General features: G+C 46.8%; 1 protein-coding gene across 1 annotated transcript; it reads right to left on the bottom strand.

The window, feature by feature from the left end:
• Positions 1-4627: 4627 nt before the first annotated feature.
• On the bottom strand, positions 4628-8984 carry LOC122068898 (ribosomal protein S4, mitochondrial). The gene is given in 2 exon segments (XM_042632806.1): positions 4628-6048; positions 6051-8984. Coding segments are annotated over 2 exon segments (1080 nt in total). The 5' UTR covers positions 6082-8984; the 3' UTR covers positions 4628-4999.
• Between the last annotated feature and the right edge of the window lie 2469 nt (positions 8985-11453).

The following is an 11453-nucleotide window of genomic DNA, read 5'->3' as shown; positions in this document are numbered from 1 at the left end:
GCTGGCAATCTCACCGGTGAAGTTATAGCTCTCGAACAAGCGATGAGAGACGAGGTTGCCCGGGTCAACGGATCGAAGGCAGTATGTAACGTTCCCACCTGCAACTACGAAATAGGCTAGCAGTTCACTGAACCGCCTACCAAGATGAGATGGATAGAATACATCTACCCAGATAGATAGAGTAGATTGGGTTAATAATCAAATAGATTGGATCGTCAAAAACTATCCCTATAACCCTCCCTGGTCGTCGGATCTCCTGGACCTTGCACATGTTCGAAAGAGCCGTCTGAAACAGACTGCCATGAATGGAACGGTGACTCCAACCACTATTCATATCCATGGACCCGGCATGTAGGAATGTTCTTCGAGACGCCAATTGATCATGAACCAATCCAATCATTTTCAATCTATACTCCATCAATACCCCACTATAACTAATAGCGCGCTTGAATAGGGCATCAATTGCCAGATGCTCAGCTTTTCAGATCGAGAGACAGAGGGAAATAGGTCATTGTCAATGATCCTATTGATCAACGACGCGGGGAAAGATTAGGCAGATCTCTCTCGATGCGTTGGGAGGGTTAAACGCTTGTTTTTGAATGGGAGGGAGCCGATACACTTTGAAGCAACGGAAGAGGGGGCTGGATTTACCACTAGAGCCCTTTGGGTAGGTCTTCAGCTGTGGGCGGTGCCTTAGGTAGCAAAGCTCACTAAGAACAACGTGCCTTAGGTATCATCATCCTTTGATTTATCTTTGCCTTCTTCTTTATTCACCTTGTTGGGTGGGTCCTTGTACAGAGTAGGTAGGTATAAAACGGTAGGATATTCAGTGCGCGGTGCATCAGGAAGATTTGCAGCAGCATCCAAGGATGGGATCATTGATTGATGTTTAGCAACATCTTGCTCTTTATTGGCATGCACATTTTGTAATTCTTGCTTATATTTGACGATTTCCTTATTTTTTTCGGATAACTGCTCTCTAAGTAAAGAACATACTTTCATCAGTTCCTTATTATCTAATTTGATAATTGTGTTATCTTGACCCCCAAAGTCTATTACTTCTTTAGGTTGTGTGTTTATCCACTTATTGTTCTCATCATACACATGGTCTCTTTTGGAACTTGCAGGGGTTCCCAGGCTGTATTGTGACTCCTTTTTGCCTATAGTAAATGTATGCCAATTAATACTGAATGACGATTCAATGTCGACTACCTTTATTTGAGAAGGATCATTGTATTGTAACACAAACCACTCTAAATTGACTGTGCCTTTAGCTGGACCCTTATACTTTATTATATTGTCATCATGGCCTATGTCTAAGGCATAAGCCTTCGGTGCTAAGAAGTAACCTTTATGTACTTTGTGCTCCAGCTTGAACTTACCCAATTCCGTGGAAGAGATGAAGAGCCTACCTACCTATTGGTTCAGTAGTTTATTCATTAGTCGAATCAGTTGTTGATTATGCAATCGGTTAAACAGTTCACCCAGCATCAGTAGCAAATCCAGTAGCATAGGCAGTTGATCCATCCATTGAAGCAAATCCTACAGACTGCTAAGCTTATTACTATGATCCTGTTGATTCAGTCGAAGAACCAGATCCATCAGTACCGGTAGTCACTTAAGTCAATCCAGTAGCACAAGTAGCAAAGGTAGCAAGGGTAGCAGGTCCATCAGTCGATGATCCGGATCCAGTCGATGAAGCAGTGGATTCGGTTGATGATCCGCTTGATCAAGTCATAGGTTTTGCAGTTTGTCAAGCTCTCGACCATATTTTTTTACTAAGCGGAATTCTGTTGAATAAGCGGATGTTGCATCACTAACAGCATAAGTAGATAGAGGTCCAGGTGAAGCAGTCAATTATGCAGATCAGCAGTAGTAGATTAAGAAGTCGATGTTGCAGTAAGTTGGCCCAGTCTCTCACCCAGCAGTATATTTTATGCCCAGCAGCATACTTCAAGCCAACTGAAAGGTTGAACCAGCACCAGTGAAGGCATAGGTAGGGGCTTCAAAGGCGTAGGTATAGGCACGACAGGTAAACAAAGCAAACAAAAGCAGTTCTGGGCTGGGTCGAGAGCCCATTTCAGATTCTCCGGTTCCAGATCGAGCGATCCAATTGATGTTTCACCGGGGAGGAAGCAGCACCAAAGCACAAAGTGCCCAGAGCGGGAACGGGAGTAGAGCCTTCAGTTGGAGAACCCATTCCCGAGCTACCAGTTGGAGATCCGGGGTTGGTCTCTAGATCCTGTGCTAGTAGATTGGTGCGAACCCACACCAGTGGTCTAGGTACCAGCGAAAGCAAGGGCATTGGAAGCGGGAAAAGAGACTGCATACCTAAAGAGATGGCCGACAGGAGGCAAAGGTTAATTTCAAAATTGTTTTAGTTTGCAGCCCGGCGGTACGCGAGCGCAACAACTGAGGGGGTTTCAGTGCCCGTGATATCCCTGCCATTTTTTGGCCCAACATCCCTTCCTGTCCCAGCACCAGAGATAGTAGTAGTAGTCACAGGGGGCAGAGGCAGATACAGACATGAATAAAAATAAATAACCGCGCAGAGAGTCACGGGAGCACAACCCGTGACAGGAACAAGGGCGGGAGAAAGAGCAAGGGTGTACGGAGCCACTAGAGCGTAGATGGGGCAGGCGACAGAGCTAGCTAGTAGCAGAGGTGAAGGCCTCCGAGTAAGCAGTTTCTTCTATCGAATCATGACCAGCATCAGAGCACCAACCAGAAGTAGCAGCAATTCTAGAGCTGGGTGTAGTTCCAGTTGTTCCGGTTCGAGCAAATACATTGAATTTCGAAAGCCATTACTATCTCGCCCAGATAAATATCCTATTCTCGTGCCAGGTGCCAGAGTTTACCTAGTACTTTCAGTTCCATATCTGGTTGACCGAGTCAGCAAGATACGGCCAAAAAGCCGCTAGCCCCTAAACGAGTAAGGCAAGCACCCTTAGACGTAAAGTAAAGGGGCAGCCAAAAAGCCGTATCGCGCTAGGAAAGGTAAGGCCTTTACTTACTCGTTTAGGGGGGGCGTTAGCCCTTATTAGAGTAAAGGCGAGTCGCTCATGGAGTTGCTTTTTTACAACTACTCGGCTTGGGGGCAAGCACTTGGGCGGAGTAAAGCTGATCGTAGAGCACCGTTGCGCTAACGCGCGCGCTGTAGTTTTTCAGCTTGCTCGAAAGCCCCAACTCTAAACCAAATAAGGAAAAAACAACCTTATTTGGTTTAGATACAGGCAACTATATCCATCTCTTTCTGTCTATACGCATATCGATCTTTTTATTCGAAGCAAGCATATGTCGATCTGGCTTTCTATACGAAGAAGCCCCCGTCTATTTATTGACGATTCCACTCTGATATCGATCCGTTTCAACTAGTTTCTTCCACTTCATTCTTCATCTCCAACCCTTAGTCATTCTATAGGGCGATCTCCGGTTAACCCTATTGAATAGCCTTGCTGAATAATAGAATCAAACCCTGGACCACCAGTATGCAGCTCGCACTGCTCCAGAATCGAGCTGAAATAAGGATCCATCTTGTACTGACCTTTTATAGCCTCGAACCCAACAGCTTCGACAAACATAGCTCCTAAAAGAGAAAGCCTTCTGCTTAGTGCATCAGCAACTTGGTTTTTTTGTTTCCCGGACTTGTGCCTAAGTATGAAGTTATACTCTTGCTAAAATGAAAGCCATTTTGCATGTCTGCTATTCAACTTCTTTTGGGCATTGAGAAATTTGAAGGCTTCATGGTCAGAGTATAAAACAAACTCCTTTGAAATCAAATAGTGTCTCCACTGTCGCAAGGCCTGGACAATAGCATAAAATTCGACATCATAGGTCGAATATCTCTTTCGAACCTCATTCAATTTCTCGCTGTAAAAGGCAATTGGTCTACCTTCTTGGCTAAGCACCGCTCCAATGCCTACGTGAGAAGCATCACAATCAACTTCGAATACCTTTGAGAAATCGGGTAAGGCCAATACAGGGGCACTTTTCTCTTAAGGGCATCCTCTGCTTAACTAGTCGAAAACTACTTTCTGCTTCCCCCTACTTCAAGAAGCTCGAACCGATTTTGCTTCAGACAATCGGTGATTGGAGCTAGTTGGCTGCTAAAGTTCTTGATGAAGCGCCTGTAGAAAGTAGCTAGTCTATGGAAGCTTCGAACTTCCGTAAGAGACTTTGGTGTAGGCCACTCCACTATGGCCCGTACCTTTTCCTTGTCTACCTCAACTCCATCTGAGGTGATCACAAACCCCAAGAAAATCAAACTTCGCTGCCCAGCAAGCAAGAAGAAGATGCGCGTACTAAGCAACCAAGCAACGGCTGAGCTAGCTGATCGTAGACCACCCTAGGGGCGAAAGGACTTGCTTGTTTGTAAGGCGTTTTCTTCGCAGGAGTGCGCATCCGCGCACTTCCGTTTTCTACGAAATCACATTAGTAGGAATAGTTGCTGAAACATCTCCAGCGTCTCCACTGCCCACAGAACAATCGACTAGAAGACAGAGCAGAGCAGCGGAGGGACTTCAAGTATTCATGTTCAAGAGCAAGAGTAAGTCAGGTTTAGGCGAGTAAGGAGAGGTCTTTCAAGCGCTTGTTTGGTACTAGAAGCAAGCTCGAACTACCAGAGAAATTGGGTGGGCCCCTGAAAAAAAAACCGAAATCAAAAAGAAAGAAGAGAAATTGGGCCATGTTTCCCGAGAGAGGCCGCCTTCTCTCAGGCCAGCAGTCTTCTACTTCTAGTCGACTGCTCTATGACGGGCTTCCCTGTTCCTGGGCTCTGCTCGCTCGTCTACGCTCCGACCCAGCAAGTAATAATTGAAAACCGATGTTTCCTTACCTTTACTCGAGTAGGGGTCGTCAAAAAGGCAATCAATCAGAATCAAGGAAGAAAAAAAATGGAAATAGTGAATCAAGATCTAGATGGATCCCTATCTTTATCTCTATCCACGGAGATACCTATCTATATGGAGAGAGATCTATCTATGAGCGACTACGCCGATCTTTATATGTTTTGGCCACGTCCGTTTCCGCTCCGAAGAGGAAGGTTTGGATCTTTCAATCTTATGTCGTGAGGGATGTGACCTATGTTAGGTCCATAAGATACCACAGCTTTTGGTGTTCTATGATTCACTTCCGAATAATGAGTAGGTAGTTCGATCCTTTTGATTCTTCTCTTCCTAGTAAACTGATGGGGGGATCCGGAGCAATAGGTCGAATTACTATATAAAGAAGAGTTGTTAACTATAGGACTTCTTGTTCGAGTAGGAAGATTTCGGTTTTTCTCGTTCCTTCTCTTCGATAAGAATAGGGATTTGAAATGATACAAATTCCTCTTCATTCTGTTGTGCTCAGCGAAGGAACTGCCTAAGCATACTTTTTCGGATCCAAACTTCTTTGTTCTTTCTAAGTCTTCTTCTTGCATAGAAGAACGCAACTGTTGCAAAAACCGGGATTTTAGTAGTAGGCGGCACCCCCTCTTAGTTTTGAGTAGGCGGAACCATTCTGTTTTGGTTCTTCTCCACATTCTTACCGGGTGATCCAGGAATTTGCCTATGATTTTTTCAACTGATATGTCGATATAGAAAGATCTCCTTATTTCTTCACCGCGGGTTCTCGCGTCATTTTCTTGAAAAGATATTAGATCACCGTGGGACACTTTCAAATAAGTAATGCTTACCATTCCATTATTCACACAAACCCTTCGATGACTTATCGGCTGCCTTGCTTGAGGAATAGTTTCACGAAAATGGAGACGAACCGGAATAACGTCCGATCTTGTTTCTGGATTGAGTGGAAAAGGGATATATGAAGTTCGTTCTGTTCCTCTGTGCATCTCTGTGATGGGTAAATCCCCATGAAAAAGGGGCAACTTTCGTGTAGTTTGTGATTGGATGTAACTGTTAAGATTTTCTCTCGGATAAATCTTTCTATTAATAGATCTCTTCTTGCTCCTCAATCTTCGGAGAATGCGGCGTTGTATTATTGTAAGTTCTCTGTTCCGAACATTTCCTGGAAGTAGACGACAAGTTTTAAATCTTAATGCAGGCAAGGCATATCTCGTTTTTTCAGTCTTTTTCGCCACATCGCGTATAACGGGAATCGAACCCCTCTGCTGCTGGCGGGCGGATGGAGAATTTCCTACTTCGATCCAGCAAACTCCGGAGCCTCAGTGGACAAGGTAGGGCGCCGCAACGCGTCAGGTTGCTTTGCCCCTAACCTAACAAGCAAGGGCCCCACTATAGCTAAAGCCCCTATTTGAGTAAGGCGCGCGCAACCTAGTTGCGCGCTCCCGCGTCAAAGCATGCTAACGCACAACGGTGCTCTACGATCAGCTCGACCACCGGGAGAGAGTGCTCTACGATCAGCTCGACCACCGGGAGAGAGTGCTCTACGATCAGCTTACTCGAGTAGGGGCTCATCCGTTGATTCTTGGATGCGCGTGCTAACGCGCCCAGCGGATGCGCTAACGCGCAACGGTGCTCTACGATCAGCTTACTCGAGTAGGGGCTCATCCCTTGCTTGTTCTGGCGCGCTAGCCGTTGTATATAGTCGGGCCCTTGCTTGTTTAGGTTGAAGCGCGTTAGCGCAGTAGTTTGATTGCGTATCGCGCTAGGCGCTCACGTTTTTTGGCTTCGCTGGGTGTAATGAATAGAGATCTCCCGCCAGCAGTCTTCTCTTCCTATCACTTCACTTCGTTCGAGAGATCTGATCTCTTCGGACCTCACCGGGCCGGGCGAAGGGGAAGGAAGGGGTGGGTGGTCCGGGAACAGCAACGGGAGAGGGCTCGTAGCCCCCCCTCTCCCTCTTCCCCACGCCTATTTGTTCCCCGGGCCCCGGAGAGATGCGGAACTCTTTTTTTTTTTAATAAAAAAGATGAATAGATAGGGCCGTGATACATTCCGGAATATTGTAAAGGTAAATAGACTCTTTTCGTCCCGCCCGCCTGAGGACCTATGTGAATGTTTTGGAATGGGGATGTTCGCCTTTTGTAACAAGTAGACCCACGATACGGACTAATAGATGTTCCTACTGTTACCCGTAAGTAAGATCTATTCATAGTTGGTCAGTCCCCCACGGCACGGCTTCTCGCTTTTCATGAATGTGTCTCCCCCTCTGCTTATGTGAGTTTGACCCGCCTTTGACTCTGCTTGCTTCTGACTCCCTATGAGCCGTTTTACGACCTTACTTTTTCGGAGGGTCGGCGGGACATGGGAGCCTCAGCTCATGCATCGGTTTACCGAAATCACCCCCGCTATCCCACTTCCTTCTATTCAAAAGGCGAGCAGCCCTTAAACAAAAAGGCCAAATTCGGGCTCTTCTTATATATATATTAAGCCCTAAAGTAGGTAGCCCCGAAAGCCTCACTCATAAGTTGCCGGGGTTGACAATGGAAAAGGCAGATGGGCCGCGGAGTCATGGGAACGAGGAAAAGTCGTTATTTGTTGGAACAGAGATGCGAACGGAGGCCCGCCTCCACTCCCCTTTCTCCTCCAACCCACAACCTTCTAGAGAGGCCTATACCTAGCCTAAAGCTGGGGGCCTCAAAACAGATCAAGCAGGAGTTTCAGTCAGAATCACTCTACTGTGCCGCCGATCTATTGATTCCATTCATTGCCAAAAACAAGGTGGCTTGCTTTCTTTCAAGCCACACTGGAAGGGAGGGAGAAAAACCTCTCTTAAGGCGGCGGCTAGGGTTGGTTGGGTCTTTGACTTTGACCGCCGCAGCGGTAGCCAAAGAATCCTACGCAATCCTAGAGCTTTCTATTTTTATTTTTTATTTTATATAAATAGAATCGCGTGGAAAGGAGCGAAGCCTCTTTCTATCTTTCTATGTAGATCGCGTATACAGGGGATGCTGTACATGATCCTTTGATCAAGATTCCGTTACCGATTCGATTTTTGCTTTTTTTTCTTCTGGCCGTGCCGTTTGTTTGATTGATTCTTTGGGCGGTAAGTCAAGAGCCGATCTCCAAGGCAACTGATTCTGGAAATAAGGAACAAGGAGTCAAGAGGAGAGGTGTAGCCGATGAGCAACAGGATGAGTAAGCTAACATAACTGCAGGGGATGATGAACACAACTATCTGATGATGCATCTCAGCTGCTTCATTCTATTGAAGCTTGGGTAATTGATGATCAGATGGATCGGGTAGACGACCCAGCAGAAACATTGATTCTACCTGAGTATTACCCCGGTTCATTCTCCATATCGGCCTGGACTCCTAAAGCAAATAAGCCCCCCGATCGAAGATGAAAGCCAAGGCGGACAGCAAAGGCCATTCTCGATATCAGCAAGATGAACGCCTCTCAGGCCACTGCATTCTCTTGTGCGCACCTCACCTCAGACTCCAGATCCCACGTCCCTGATCTTGGGTTTAGCCCATTTTAAAGCGTCCCGCTTCCCCCTCCAAAAAGAAAAGAATCGGTCATTCTGGATAAGTTCCCCAACGCCCCCAGAGGTATCCCCAAACCAATGTTTAGGGATTCCCCAAACATTGGTAACGTAACCAGGCAGTGACGGAACATGAATGAGACGCTCAACTCACAGGGACTAGATAGGGAACTCGTCACCTTAGGTGCGTCTAGCGGCTCCACAAGCCTAAACTCGTGTGGATGTCTCCCCAACGTTGGATGAGGCTCTCCTCTCCACGTGTGATCCACGAGACCATCCCATCTCATCCTATCAGCACGCATTCCATCAATTCCAAGATTCAAGACAAGAAGTAGAATCAAGAATCAAGATCTTGATCTTGAATCATATTACTCGCGAGTCTTTCTTGTTTGTACCGATTCTTTAAGGATCTTGGGATAAAGATTAACACCTGACTCATTGTACTCATGACCCGGCTTATAATTTGATAAAGAGCACTATTCTTCTTACGAGTAGAGAGTTGACAAAGTGGCCTGGACAAGTGGGCACGAGTACTAAGAAGTCCAATAGGACTAAGGCCTCAATATTGAACCATTGGGTAGAGAAGGACTCTAGCCAAATCAAAGACCAAGATCCCCAAAAAAAGTCGACCAAGAAATCACGACTGATCTCAAAATTGGTCCAAAGTCAAGAGAAAAGATTCATGACCATCGAATAGCAAAGATAGGGGCATGGTTCATTATGAGTTGATCCCATATACAAAGGGAAATAGAATGGCGCCAAACCAAAGGGTTATTGGAAGACAGCTTCTTTCATTGAGGAAGTCACCACACGGAAGTGGAAGCAGAGCCTAAGTGTTTGCGAAGCTAAAGAAGGCCTCAAAAGCAATCCCCATGAAAGGACAAGAGGTGAACTTGAAGTGTGAAAATGAATGGATGCAGTTACCGTCAGGAATTTTATAAGAAATAGGTATGAACCAGTAAATGCTTGTAATGGATAAAGCAAAGACAGAACCATCTAAGAGGAGGGCATTCTATCTCGTAGTAGGGGTGGAAAGCCATGATGATTTCGAACAAGGACTGCAAAGCAACAAAACTAAAGCAGCATCACCAGAGAACCCAGAATAGGTCACTGGGCAAAAGAGAGCACAGATCTGCATCCTGGTAAGTTTGACGCCATTCCAAATGGCGCGCGGAGAAAAACGCCAATCGAAATGGCGTCATATGGAGGAGCTTTCAGAAAACGCCCTGGATCACAGGGACAGCTCGGGAAGGCAGAAGCCAGCGAAGAAAACTACAGGTTGCTTTGCCACCAACCTAGCGAAGCCAGCGAAGAAAAGCTGATCTACGACCACCCTATATAAAAGGGCGTTAGCGCTTTACTTAAACAAGCAACGGGTGAGCCCCAGCAAGCAAGAAGAAGATGCGCGTACTAAGCAACCAAGCAACGGCTGAGCTAGCTGCTCTACGACCACTCTCTCCCGATGGTCGAGCTGATCTACGACCACCCTCCTCTTTCCGTCCGCTCTTCCCGAAGTGAGCGAATTGCATGTAGAGATCCGTAGGGGCTTATAGTTTAATTGGTTGAAACGTACCGCTCATAACGGTGATATTGTAGGTTCGAGCCCTACTAAGCCTACCACCCCTAAAGTACAGTCGAAGTCCCCGCCACCCTGCAGATCTCAATGACGCGACGGCACCTGGAACCACACTGCTGCCGCTGCCCTTCGGGCACGCCTCCTACGCTTACCACTCACCTACGCTCTTGCAGCATGCCCCCTTCGGGCAATACGGCTTTCGTAATACGCGAAGCAGCTGAGCGATAGCTCTTCGATCGCTATATTCTTGCGATAGCGAAGGTCAGATCAATCTGAGCGAAGTTACGGCTTTAGGCGAAGAGCGAGAGCGATTCTATAACTTATTGTTTTTGTTTTGTTCCCGAACAACGATCATTCATTACGGCCGGCCCGACCAAACACTGAAAGCCCGGTCCGGGCAAGCTATATTATGGAACTGATCTGACCGAACTGGGAAAAATGGAACAAGATCTCGATCTCAATAAGGAATTGGAATCAGGAAGGGCCGGCAAGAATCAATGCGATAACGAGGGGCGATAGCGAAGGCGTGGTTCATCCTCTAAGATAGAGTAGATGCGAAGGTTCGGATCGAAGATCTTCGCGAGACGGCCCATGAATCTCGAGAATCGAGCGTGGGGCGCGTTAGCCCTACCGCATTCCGGCCCCGGGGCCTGAAATTGGTCCTTTCTTTCTCTCGTCTTCTCTGTCTATTGAACAATATTCATTGCCTCACCTAAACGGCTATGTCAATAGTCATCGCCTTGCCCTTGTCTAATAAGCCGTCTTCAAGACGCATTGCCTCTTTCAGAGCCAATTCTTCAATGGCCTTTTCCTTTCCTTCTCTACTTCCCTCGAAACTCCCCGTAACTGCACTCGCCACTTCAATCGCTACAAGCCACCGGAGCAGATATAGCAATCGGAGCTGGAGCTTGGGTCGTTCTCTTTCGTTCCGGCTATCTCAACTCAGCCATTCCTGTTCGTTCGGCTGGCAGATCAGCTGATCTACGACCACCCTCTTCATGGTGAAATGGCGGAAGCGAGGCTGGTCGTAGACCAGATAGGAGGTGCGGCAGGGGATTCGTCGAGATAAAGATCACATCGTGGTTTTGGCCTGGCCCATTTCTCCTATTGCTGGGATTGCTGCCTCCGCATCGGATCACTCGGCTACCAAAAACCTATTTTGGGCCCTCAGTTTTCTGGCATCGAATCGAGCCTCAATTATGTCTGGTAGGAGAGGTAGGGAGGGTTCGGGTGCGGATGAGCGGGAAGAGGCGGGGATCGAATCATCGGCTTAACAGGCAGTTGAAAGGGAAGTAATGAGGTAGGGATTTGAATACCAAGGATCGGATGCATGGCCTGCCAACTTGATAGCTGCTTCAAATCCATCTATCTATGAACGAAAGAGGTAGCAATCTCCTCCTTGTGGTTAGTTTTTATAATAAAGCAACAAGCTCATCCCCTCTTGATCCTGTGAATTCATTAGGTGGGTCATCCCAACATTCGTTCCAATC

Source organism: Macadamia integrifolia, unplaced genomic scaffold (genome assembly GCF_013358625.1).
Source record: "Macadamia integrifolia cultivar HAES 741 unplaced genomic scaffold, SCU_Mint_v3 scaffold478, whole genome shotgun sequence".
Taxonomy (NCBI): Eukaryota; Viridiplantae; Streptophyta; class Magnoliopsida; order Proteales; family Proteaceae; genus Macadamia; species Macadamia integrifolia.
Note: the sequence above shows the minus strand (reverse complement) of the source record. Positions and strands in the feature narration are given on the sequence as shown.